The sequence below is a fragment of the Formica exsecta genome, unplaced genomic scaffold (assembly GCF_003651465.1).
Source record: "Formica exsecta isolate Colony F162 unplaced genomic scaffold, ASM365146v1 scaffold72, whole genome shotgun sequence".
Classification (NCBI taxonomy): domain Eukaryota; kingdom Metazoa; phylum Arthropoda; class Insecta; order Hymenoptera; family Formicidae; genus Formica; species Formica exsecta.
Genome location: NW_021853485.1, coordinates 6,912,138 through 6,924,026, shown reverse-complemented (window position 1 = coordinate 6,924,026; position 11,889 = coordinate 6,912,138). Strand labels below are relative to the sequence as shown.

Here is an 11,889-nt window from a genome sequence, read left to right as displayed (position 1 = left end):
TCTGCCGGCTGTGCATGTATTGTGTAGAAATTAAGCCATGTTTCCATAAAGCTGCTCTTATGAGCATAAGAGTCGTATCTTTAAATTTTAGTAAACGACCAATCTTACATATTCATAGTTAATGCTTGACGGAGTATTGTATTTTTACGAGATCCTTAACCTAATATAATCTAATTCTAACCTGTCATAGGTGATTTTTCGTAGCCACTAGAGTAAATAATAGAATATGTCATTGAACTTCTTATTCGCATGAAACACGATTCGATAAAGTCGCGATATGTCTATCAAGCTTTTTCGCCGTCTCGTCAACGATCTTTTAATTCCGAGGAATCAACATGTTCGTCATGGTCATCGATTACGTGGGAAACCACCGACGATGGCCCGTACTTTGGAGCAACGTCTCGAGGAAATCCGACTCAGTCAAGAGGATCCGACATTGGATTTCAAGGTGAACATCGGCTTCCCCGTATCTAAAGTCACCAGACGAATGATAACGAATGCCTGGTCGAGCGAGATCATCGCGGTTAGAAGAAATCCTGAACTAGAAAAAGCCTCGCGTACCAGGCGACTGTTGATAGATCTACAAAAAGCGCGACAGGACTGGCTACAAACCGATGGTCCCTTTCATATTCATAGATTAGCGGAACACTACGGTATCTACAAACATCTGTACGGAGATGGTTACTTCATGCCGATTATTCCGTTAAACATAAGCTACGAGCTGGAAAATGATAAATTGGCAAGAGTTTACAATGGTAACGTGATCAAGCCGAGTGAAGCTTCCAATGCACCTAACATTGAGTACAATGCAGAGGATGGATCATTGTGGACTCTGATAATGACTACACCGGATGGCAATTTGACGAACGTAGACAATGAATATTGTCATTGGTTTATTGGCAACATTCCTGGGAATCGTGTGAAAGAAGGAGAAGAATTGATAGATTATCTGAGACCAATAGCACCATACGGAATTGGATACTGTAGATATATCTTTGTATTATACAAACAAGACTGTCACATAGATTTCTCAGAATATAAAAGAACAAAGCCCTGTTTAAATCTGGAAGAACGCAATTGGAAAACACTGGAATTTTATAGAAAACATCAGGATCAAATGACGCCTGCTGGTTTAGTATTTTTCCAATCAGATTGGGACTCCTCCCTCAAAGAATTCTATTACAACACATTAAAAACGAAATTGCCAATATTTCAGTATGATTTTCCTAAACCATACATTAAAAAACAGGTATGGTTTCCCTTAAAAGAACCTTTCAATCTCTATTTGGACAAATATCGTGATCCCAAGAAGATAAGGAAGGAGTTTTTATTAAGAAAGTTGAAGAAAGTTCATCCTTTTGATGGGTCAGAGCCACCACTGAAATTCCCATTGGCTCATCGCTCCGATAAATACAGGCCTTCCTGGTTGAGATTCGAAATAACAAAGAAGGAGAGGGGACAAGGTCGTATTAATGATATCAGGGAATACTAGATTGATATAAAAAGGTAAATACAATATTGTTAATAAATAAAAACCATTTTAAATTATTACGTTTTATTATGATAGATCTGGCACGATAAGCTATTCCAGTTTCACATGTGTTTCTATAATTTGCCTGCTACGGAGTTTGATGTCTGCCCGCGTCGGAATGGTGATGTCGACTGTCTCATGTTCAACCAATAGTCCTGTAAAATGTGATTTGTATAAAGTCCATCAATAAGAGATTATTGGTATGTTAGACAAAAATGTGTAAAATATATAATAATAATAATAATAATATTTACCAATCGGTTCTTCTTTACCGGTTCCAAATATCAAATTGGAATTATAATTAGATACATAAGTTTGATAGAGATCCCGCGCTCTGTCTGCCTTTTCCTGCTCAAGATTAAAATTACTCATACCGAAGAGAATGCTTATTTTCCGGCTGATTTTCGATAATAGCACCAAAACTGCAAAATCAATGAATTAATTGGTCTTCTTTATCGGTAACTTGATGTTTCAACGAACAGAAAAATTAAACGAAGGAAGAAAGAATTCATGTTTAATTTTTTTTTATAATTATATATTTTTTTTACCATCGGTGTCTATTCCTTCGAGTTCCAGTAACATATCACGTTCTTCCGCATCTTCCCTCTCGTTCATAATTGTACTTTCTTTTAGTCCCGCCTTATTCCCGTCTCTGGGTAGCTTCTTTGCAACTTTGGTACTATATTTGATACAAAGCAACATCGTGTTTATATTCTGTAAAGCTGCTCTGATATTCGTGAACAATTCGCCGCGAGTTTTCTTTTGTTCTTTAAGATCCTCCTCACGTTTCTTTTCAGTCTCGATTTGTTCCAGCATATCGTGTATACCGTTGATTTTATAGCTAAGAGTTTGTGATCCATTGAAAAATATATAATAAAATAAAACGATAAAGATACGTTTATATATTAGGAATATTGATAACTTTAGATAGATTATAAATTTATTTCTTATTATATTCTGCTCAATATTTTACTCTATGTATTAATTACTGTTCTGTTGTAGTTTTTGTAGAATGTTTGAGATTCTCGAGAACGTGTAGAGCATGATTCTTCTTGTTCAACAAAAGATCGCGATTTTTTATATTAGCCTCTAATCGCGCCAGCAAAGCTCTCTTCTGTTCGTATTGGATTTCAAGTCTAATTACAGGAAGAAAATACATTTTATAACAACTATAAAGGAAATGTATATAAATATGTTTTTTAAGCAAGTTTTTTTTACAAGATATTTAAAATACCTTGATAATAAGTCATAATAAGAACGCACGAGTAGAGTTTCTTTTACTTTAGTGCAGATATTTTTCAAATGTGTTAACTGATTTTCTAATATTGCGTCGGCAGATACATCGGTATCTTTTTTCGCAAAAATGTGGTCGCTCTGTAAATTATCATGAATAAGAAAACACTCTATTAAGAATATTCGTCGTAAGCCATTATTGAAACAAATGTATATTTAAATTCAATAGCTAGAAAGACTGTACACAGAGGATGCATTGTGCGAAATTTAATTTATAGGGATAAATTCGTTAACTAATTTAGAGAAAGTTTCTTCTTCAAAGTTTTATATATAATATTGCGGAGGCGTCATCTCTCTTTTCATAATTTTTACGATAGAAAAAAATTAACAGATCTTTGCGATCACAATTTTATTTGTAATCACTCACTTCAATGCGAACCAATGACTGCGCGTAAGCCCACAAATCCTCTACTTGATAGCGCACGGTACTCAACATTTGCTCTCTAACTTTCATATTACGTAAAACGGCACGAGTCATTCTTTTATATTTCTGTCTAACGTCATCTAGATTCTCAGCTGCTAGCTGACCCATCACCGTCACCCTCAACATCGCTTTACATTGGGAAGATTGATCTTCTTTTAAAATATTCAATAGGGTATCGAAGAATATTGTGTCCTATAAAGATTCCGAAGAAAGAGAAGAACGTATATTTAAGGACGTAACACAAAATTGAAGATTTACCTTTCTCAAGATATCTAACATTGAGCAGTACGTAGAATATATCGCTTTCGCCGCGTCATATTTTGTGATGGATTGCTGTAATCTCGCTATCAATTTTTGTTGCTCGCAGTGCGGTAATTCCTCGCTCTGCTCCTCGAGCTCGGTTGAAAGAACACAGCGTTTCGACTTATCCGCGAAAGCAAACGAATAAATCTTTAATTTATAGCTCAAAGTTTGCGCGAAATGTATACAAAATTTATTAAGTACATAGATATAGCTTTACTAGCTATTACTAAATGTACCATATAATTACGTTACGGTACGCGTAACGGATTATGCTGTGTAAGGATCAAGTTTTACCTGTAGTTCGATACCTTGTCGCAATCTTTTATTTCTTTCGTGGTAGAGTTTGTCCAAGAGACGACGTTTCACATTGCAATCTTGACATACTGCCGCGTAAATTTGCTGTGAGACGAGATATTTGCATATTATAGTGCGCGTTCCAAAGATATCTTTAGCGAATTCCTCAACAAAATTTAGAATTATTTCTAAGATTCAAAGACAATATTGATCTATCCTTACGGATGATTTCAGATGTTTAAACGCCAAATAAAATAATCTGTGGTCAGCCAACGATCCGAGTATACGTCGTTTACCGTCATCGCTCAAGTCAGTGATGATTTCGCGATGTCTTTTAACATCTACTTCCAGAGACGCGATCTTCTTCGAGACTATTGATTTCAATTTCGTAGCTTGCGACAACTGCAGCTTCTTGTCGCGTGCTGGATCACGGAATTAGATACATTCAGATATAACCAGAAAATAATAATTAGGTCAACTGTATCGTGATCTCATCATGTGAAAAGGGCTTCATATTTTATATTGTAAAATATTGAAAGTACCCTGTATAAAAAAAGATCTGTGTCTTTTTTATACAGATTTTCTATTTTATTTGTGTTAAAAAGAATTATATGGCGATTTATATGGAAATAGTATAACACCACAATAATTTTATTTCTCTAAAATCTCTGTGTTTTATAAAATTATATATAATCTATTTTTTAAGAATTAAAATTGCATTACTAAGAGGGTGTACTAGAATAAAGCCTCTTCTATAATAATTCACTTATCGTTTCTCATTCAGTTAGAAATAGAAGATATATTTTTATTTCGATTCGTATAAGAAAGTCAATAAACTTTAATTATTCCTAACCATGTAACTTCAGAATTGGACGATATCGACTTATTTTGTCCCTGGTAAGCCACGTTTCTACTTGTATCTCTTTGGGAGCTTTTGTTCGACCCATTTCGCCGATGTTCCTTGACCTTTGATGGATTGCAACATCGAATATTGACTGTCACATCATGTGCACGCGAACTAATTGTCATTATCCGATTGGAATGATTGGATTAATTGCGCGTTGCATTCCAGTTATTATGGCAACGACAGCGGTAACTATATCAGTCGCTAACGTTTTAGTATTCATTTAGTATCTATAGAGAGAGAAAGATGTAAAATACAGTATTACACTTCAAAATATTAAACAGAAATAATTGTGAAAAAATATTTATTAAGAGTGTATTATTAAAAAGGGATTTATTTTTATTAAAATCGTTGTATATCTGGAAGAGAATTATAAATAAAATACTGGTCGTTTCGTGGCCTACGTTTAACGCAAGATGCTTCCTTCCAGTGATCTATTCGTGATTATTTGTCGGTTCATATGACTGCAGCTATATTCATCATCTGATAAGATCATTAATTTTACATAGCATGTCTATCATTCGAAACAAAGCGAATGTTTCACGCGAGTCTCCTCGTTTCTCTTATTCAGCTACTCGTAATGAATATCAGATATGCTTCCTCGTTGAAAGATAAAATAACACGATAGACCGTAAAACTCATAAGAGGACTCGGCAATCTTTTTTCACGTTCACACTTCTTTGTAAGATCGACAGGGAGGCGGTGGTGCACTCCAAATGCCGTTTTCCCGACACGATGGTTTCTTCACTGGTTCCAGGGGAGTCACATAGCCAGGCGAACATGTTACCTGTCCATGTAAATCGCAGAATTATGCTCCAACAGTTCATTTTCGAAACTTCAGTTAACCACTATTTATATCTTGATCTACAATTACTGCTAAATGTGGAATTTACCTGTATGTTGTCTCCTGGTTTATACCAAAACTTAAGAGGCGCGATTCGACCATGAGGAGGATCACCAGGATAAGGACACCTTACTTTACCTAGAATATTGCACACGACCGATTAATATTTATCGTTTAAAAATCTTAATAACTTTCAACAAAGTGTTATATATAAAAAATAATATTACATTAATTTCTATAATGCCATTATTTTTCGAAAAATAATATTGGCACAATTTTTTATAAATAATATAATAGACAAATTTTTTAATTGATGCTACATTTATAAATCATTAGTGGCACTTAAAGTGTTAAAAAGCTTAGTCGCAAGGGCACTCACATACGGGTGGACGGTGAGACCAGGTGCCGTTTTCGGTGCATATGATGGACGCTTCTCCTATCAGTTGATGACCTGGTAGACAAGCGAATCTCAATAGGGCGCCAACTTTATATATTTGGGCGCGATACTGCTTCTTGTTAGAGTATCGCATTTGCTCGATGATGCGCCCGCTTCGTGGCGCTTCCGGTATTGGACAAGTGATTTCTGCAAACGTTGTTCTTTTTTATCTACATTATCTCTGACAAGATTCAATGAAATGGATTATAATATAATAATAAGAACGACTGAAATCCACTGAAACTGAAAAAATTATTTTTTATAGAATTATATTTTTAATTAAGAAGTATTCTCTTTCAAACAGGATGTTTGAATCAAACATTTAATATTTAGAATTCGGATGCTTACAAAATTAGAATCTTGCAGTATTTTAAGAAGACACATTTAAGAGTAATATTTTTAAATAAAACATGTTTAGAAGAATAATATAAAAAATAGTTTTTCAAAAATAAAATTGATCGTAATGACTGTCTAAACGACTTTTACCGAGACAAATTGGTATAGATCCATTCCATCTGCCATTTCCTTCGCATCTTATACTCTGCGACCCAGAGAGCTTATATCCCCACATACAAGTGAAAACAACTTTTCCGCCATAAGTATTATTGTGCTCGATCAAAGTCAACAATGGGTTGTCCGTGATATTTATCGCTGGACACTCGATTTCTTCGCAATGTGGCACATTCGTTGACCATTTGCCTGTAAAAAGAACATTTTTCCTAATTTCATATCTAATTATATTCATCGAAAGAAAGTACGTTCGCTTCGTACCGTTGTATTGACACGTAATACCGGAAGCACCCTCTAATCTGTAACCCATTGGACACTCGAAAATTGCATTGTCTCCTATTCGGTTACCCCCGATGCGACTGATCAACGGTGGTTCAGGGACGGCCAATACCGAACACTGAACATCTGCAAATCGATAAAATTGAAATTATAAGATAGTTGGAAAACTTTATTGTCTCCTGATGAATACGATCAATGTTAATGCCACAAGTTTTAAGGAGCATATACTATATTGACAAAAATTTTTGTCAATATATTTTCTTTTCAAAACGCAGTGTAACTTTGTGACCGTACCTATGACACGAACTTGTATAGAATTGGATAATCCTTTGGGCGTGGAGCACGTGTAAACCCCGGAATCATGATGTTTAGCATAGTATATCGAGAGGCGATACTTCCAGTTTCTTTCCCGTGCAGCGATTGCCCATCCTAGAGAAATACGTAAATAAAATACAAATAGTACATGATGATTAAGCGAAATTGCTCGAGATAGTTATATTTTCTTATCTTTCTTTTAATAGTAAAATTAAAAAAATAGTTTAGAAAGATTCGTACATAAATAAATTTTATAATCAATAATATAAAAATTTAAGATTTCGTTTTCTTTTTTTAATTTTCACGACAATTTTTAGCTCTCACGATTTACCTGTCAGATATCGGCGAAAAGTTGAGGTCCATGTCCATTCAGGATTGCCTAATTTTCTCGAAAAGAGGCATTCCAAGTGCAAAATACTTCCTGGGAAGATAGCAAGTGCACCAATTGGATCTACGGCGGCCGAACCGGCTGGTAGACCGAAAACGATGGTCGGTGGTACATTTTCTGTTAAGATCGAAATAAGAAAGAAAGATTTGTCAAAGGCTGTCGCCCTCTCTAAAGATACCACGTAAAAATCCACGAAATGTGTCAAAAGACGTTTAAAGAATCATAATATTTATTAATAATAATAATACCATAATATTTATTAATAATATTTTCTATGATTAGAGACCGATTAACAATGTTATAATATTTTTGAATAGTTAAGAGAACTTATTAGACGTTTTTGCGGATCTTTGTGTTATATGAATCTTAAATACGGTCGCGATAATAACTACAACGTACCACTGTAATTAGAAATGGCCGTGGTAGGCACGCAATAAGGTGTCTTTCCGGTCCATGTACCATTGCGGCAATGTAATAAATGATCGCCGATGAGTTTGTATTTACCTAATTCTCGACATCTCACCGTGATTCGTTCGTTGTGAGATACGGTAATCTTGTCTGCCTATAACATTTGTTTTCTATTGTATTATTTTTCGTTGGAAAATTCGTTATGATTCTCAGAAAACTATAAGAGTTATATTAAAATTCTTCCCATCTTTAAAATAATAAATTTAAAATACTTAGAATAAAGAAAAATCATATTTTCTTTTATTATAATTAAGTATTCTTTTTGGCAAATATAAACCGCTTGAAATAATAATTGACTAATGATAATGATTAAAAACATATCTAATATGCAATATTTATGACAATATTTTTAAAAAAATATGCTCTCTTCAGATGATCTTAAATTTATGCGTTATATTTTTAAATTTACTTCCTTGTTATCATCACACACAAACACTTATAAAAAATTATTAATAATTTCATGATCTCAATAAATAAAAGATGAAAAATACAAAAGTATATTACTTACAGATATAGTGAACTCTTTATGAGTAACGATAAGGAAGGGGTGAAGGCCTTCTAATGTGCATTGGTGCAAGCTCTTGGCGGTATCTGCAACTATACACAATAAGTAATCGAAGAATTTGAAACTATGCCTTTCAGTGCGCGCACGCTCGCGCACACCCTCGCAACAGCATCCGAAGATCGATCACATTTTACAGCGGCTTGCGCGATGAACGCCGAATTATAAAGATCGATCCGACTTGAGATCGCGTGGCACGCACCGCGAAACAACCGGTTATGTTGTCAATAGTCCACGCGCGGTTGAACCATAAAGCAAGGGGTAGCACGTGCTACCCCTTCAATGTTGCCCTATAAGATAACTAAATCAGTAGGAAATTGTATATATGAACTTTTCATATATAAAATAATATGAAGCGAATTATAAATTAAAATTAATTACATGATGCTAAACATACATCCGAAAATATTCTATATATATTTTTTAATTCTTTTAATTAATCGTCTTTAGCTTGATTCTTTAATATCTCTCTAATTTTCTTGGAGCAAATTGATTTTATAGGATTCAAGTCAGAATATTGCGTATAAGATACATATTCACCTATGCACTTGATATTCAGCAGAAGCAATGTCATAATCACTATCACCGCGACACGTGCACGCGTCTTTCGCGAATAATTGTCGCTCGGCATGTTGCTCGTGTCCTGGTAGATCGCGATCACGCAGGACCATGATTAATGATGACGAAAGGTGCTAATGTAGCGTGATAGCGAGACGGACGCATAATAGCGTATCCGCGATATAATCCGACATCCGTCTCGCGATTTCGTTCATTATCTCTCGTTCCAAACGTCACGAATATTTTCGTCGCACTGTAAACACAATTATAAATTTGGAATCTGCAATCTGCAGAAGAGTGAGAGAGCGAGCAACGACACACTAGCAACGACGTCGATACTAAACATCCATAATCGGCGGGGGTAGCCGAGACTCGCTATTCCGAGGGATGCGCATGCGATCCACCCCTGTACCTTTTCTCTGTTTCTCTTCCTCTCCCTGTCGCTACCGCTTTTACATCCGAACTCCATTTGGTCCATGCGCCACATCTGTAATTCTGTGAATATACCGGGTGATAATGCGTTTAGTGCATTTATAACATTTATGATAAATAGAAGAATTCTCTTTAGTTAGAGTAACCATTACATATAGTCTCTTAAGCAATCTTTACCTTTAATAATATTATTTATTATACATATGTAATATTAATTATTTAATATATTTATTATACACAATCTAAATGATACAATAAACATTAAATAGTCTTCGGTTAAATTAAAATTTATGAATCTCCAGATCATAAAGTTAAATGACTCAAAATATATCGAGAGATTTATTACATTAACGCATTCAATTTTAATGAAAGATTCTTGACTGTTGATTATAAATGTAAAAAGCATAGAAAAAAATGAGGCACCCTATATAGAAGTGTTATTACGAGAGATCGGAATCATTTTGTTCCCATTTTAAGTATCTATGTGACCTATCTTTCTATTTCTTTTTAAAAATCTACAACGGTACAGAGAATTTATAAGAAAGAAAGAGAAAGAGAGTGAAAGAGAAAGAATGGAGAATTAAGAGATATTCATATACACTCTATTCGAGTACTTTAGAGATAAAAATAAAAATAAAGTGAACAATAAAATACAAATGCGATTAAAATTTATAAAATTTGAAAACATCACATACTATTTTAAAAAATCGCAAATTTCCCGTGTAGATCTCCATTCATATTTCATATTTGGTAATTACAATTTTATGCAATTACAATTTATTATACAAATCCTTGAAAGTTATCTAAAACCTTCCATCTGCGTCCTTTAAGTTGAAGTTGGTTACTAACGTGAAAATTAAAGTAGAGTATTCTTCAGATTCTACGTTAGTTAACAATTAATTACGTTTTCAGACGATAATAATAATTGCAATCATGGATGATGATACGAAGACATCGAATATACAAGAAATCTCTCAATTAGAACGACAGTTTGGAGAAAAGCTATACGAGCTGCAAAATAATACGGTGAATACGACTGTTATATTGATTAACACTTGATACGTACCCTTAGCCTTTTACGCGAGCCTGTATTAGCTGTAGAATTTCATTTTCTCTTTAAATAACGTAAAAGATAACGACAATATATGCATATATAGAAATGTAGATATTGCAAAATATCTGGATATATTCAAAGAAATCTAAATTATAACAAAAAAAACGCGCGAATTAAATCAAAAAGCATATTTGAATAAATTTTTTTACAAACCAATGTTAAAAAAAGAGTAATGAATTTTTTGTTTTAAAGAAAATTATTCTGTAATTTGGAATTTTCAAATATCCAAATATGCTGAACATATTTAATTTTTTGAAAAACTTTCGAAATGGAATTCTTAATAATTAACAAGCAGTTATACACGCGCGAAAATTATTATATATCTTTTTATGAAATAAGCTCTTTCTGCGATTGCTTATTCAAGTATGAATCCAGCAATTTACCCTAGGCTATCTCATATAAATTATATTTCGCATGTTTCGAGAGTGCAGGATACCCTGCGGGTGATGCAAAAGGAACTTCTGGAAACTCATCACGCTTTATACAATACGGAGTCAGAACTCGAAAAAGAGCGTAGAGTTTCTCACGAACTAAAAATGCAATTGAAAGCGGCTATGAATGCAGTGAACGAATTACAGCAACAGCAAACGAAAAATCAGGTCGAGAGCGTTCAATTACAAGTCAAATACAATGCGATGGCGAAACAATACGACTCTCTGATGAATCAAGCCACGACCGCTAAAGTGCACGAGACCGAATGTAAAATTAAAATTCAAAGCTTAGAGGAGAACTTGCGTCAGAAGGAGATGAGCAACAAGAGATTGGAGCAAACGTTAAATGAACTGGAACATGATAATTTGCGCACTATTACCGCTATCGATCAGTAAGTTCGACCTCGTCAAGAATAAATTTGTCGACCCATTGTATCGCGAAAATTTCCATGATAAGCATCCGCGCTTAACTAAAAAGAATCTTTCTATTCTCATGTAACAAATATATAAAAACAATAAAAATAAGAAAAGGCTCTAATATATAGCATACAACACAAAGAGAAAAATAGGCTAATAAGAGCCTAACGCAGAAAACAGAGCGCGAATAAAAAGAATTAAAATTTTCATAAAAATCCTTTAATTTAATGTTTCAATTCCTTTTCGAGCCATCCTCATACAGTAATTGTCAACAGAAATTATTCGTGTTATATATATAGAAACGATTTAAAAAAGAGTAGTGTATACATATATATGATAATATAAAAATCGTATACTCCCTGACATTGCAATTTTCTTTACGAATA

General features: G+C 34.0%; 4 protein-coding genes across 5 annotated transcripts in view; 2 read left to right on the top strand and 2 right to left on the bottom strand.

Annotated features, from left to right (window-relative positions):
* Positions 1 to 134: 134 nt before the first annotated feature.
* Positions 135 to 1,787, top strand: LOC115243547 (39S ribosomal protein L38, mitochondrial). Its single transcript, XM_029820656.1, has 2 exons — positions 135 to 1,506; positions 1,568 to 1,787. Exon 1 carries the CDS (start codon positions 278 to 280, stop codon positions 1,490 to 1,492), a length of 1,215 nt encoding a protein of 404 aa, XP_029676516.1. The 5' UTR covers positions 135 to 277; the 3' UTR covers positions 1,493 to 1,506; positions 1,568 to 1,787.
* LOC115243551 lies at positions 1,716 to 5,375 on the bottom strand. The gene is given in 11 exon segments (XM_029820661.1): positions 1,716 to 1,761; positions 1,763 to 1,953; positions 2,080 to 2,372; positions 2,521 to 2,667; positions 2,766 to 2,905; positions 3,192 to 3,440; positions 3,507 to 3,671; positions 3,846 to 3,950; positions 4,068 to 4,267; positions 4,699 to 4,979; positions 5,154 to 5,375. Coding segments are annotated over 10 exon segments (1,620 nt in total). The 5' UTR covers positions 4,793 to 4,979; positions 5,154 to 5,375; the 3' UTR covers positions 1,716 to 1,725.
* On the bottom strand, positions 5,040 to 9,445 carry LOC115243546 (locomotion-related protein Hikaru genki). Of its 2 annotated transcripts, none has more exons than XM_029820654.1 (10): positions 9,092 to 9,445; positions 8,498 to 8,586; positions 7,921 to 8,083; positions 7,465 to 7,638; positions 7,113 to 7,247; positions 6,801 to 6,944; positions 6,516 to 6,728; positions 5,973 to 6,176; positions 5,643 to 5,731; positions 5,040 to 5,536 (listed from the first exon to the last, which is right to left on the bottom strand). In XM_029820654.1, exons 1-10 carry the CDS (start codon positions 9,180 to 9,182, stop codon positions 5,420 to 5,422), a joined length of 1,419 nt encoding a protein of 472 aa, XP_029676514.1. In that variant the 5' UTR covers positions 9,183 to 9,445; the 3' UTR covers positions 5,040 to 5,419. The 2 variants fall into 2 exon arrangements, with proteins under 2 accessions (XP_029676514.1, XP_029676515.1); XM_029820655.1 differs by having other exon boundaries at positions 8,498 to 8,580; positions 9,092 to 9,443.
* Positions 9,446 to 9,749: 304 nt separating this feature from the next.
* The window catches only part of LOC115243552 (early endosome antigen 1-like), an 8,610-nt gene continuing 6,470 nt past the window's right edge, over positions 9,750 to 11,889 (top strand). The window contains exons 1-2 of the mRNA XM_029820662.1: positions 9,750 to 10,567; positions 11,087 to 11,478. Coding sequence (XP_029676522.1) covers positions 10,475 to 10,567; positions 11,087 to 11,478 — 485 coding nt within the window. The 5' untranslated portion in view covers positions 9,750 to 10,474. The remainder of the gene's footprint in view (positions 10,568 to 11,086; positions 11,479 to 11,889) is intronic.

Excerpts from the sequence above, each read along its gene's own strand:
- LOC115243547 (XM_029820656.1), top strand. The coding sequence starts at position 278 with ATGTCTATCAAGCTTTTTCGCCGTCTCGTCAACGATCTTTTAATTCCG.
- LOC115243546 (XM_029820654.1), bottom strand. The coding sequence starts at position 9,182 with ATGCCGAGCGACAATTATTCGCGAAAGACGCGTGCACGTGTCGCGGTG. Across the intron at positions 8,587-9,091 it reads GCTGAATATCAAGTGCATAG|TTGCAGATACCGCCAAGAGC; the intron begins GTGAATATGTAT and ends TATTGTGTATAG. Across the intron at positions 6,729-6,800 it reads TATTACGTGTCAATACAACG|GCAAATGGTCAACGAATGTG; the intron begins GTACGAAGCGAA and ends TTCTTTTTACAG.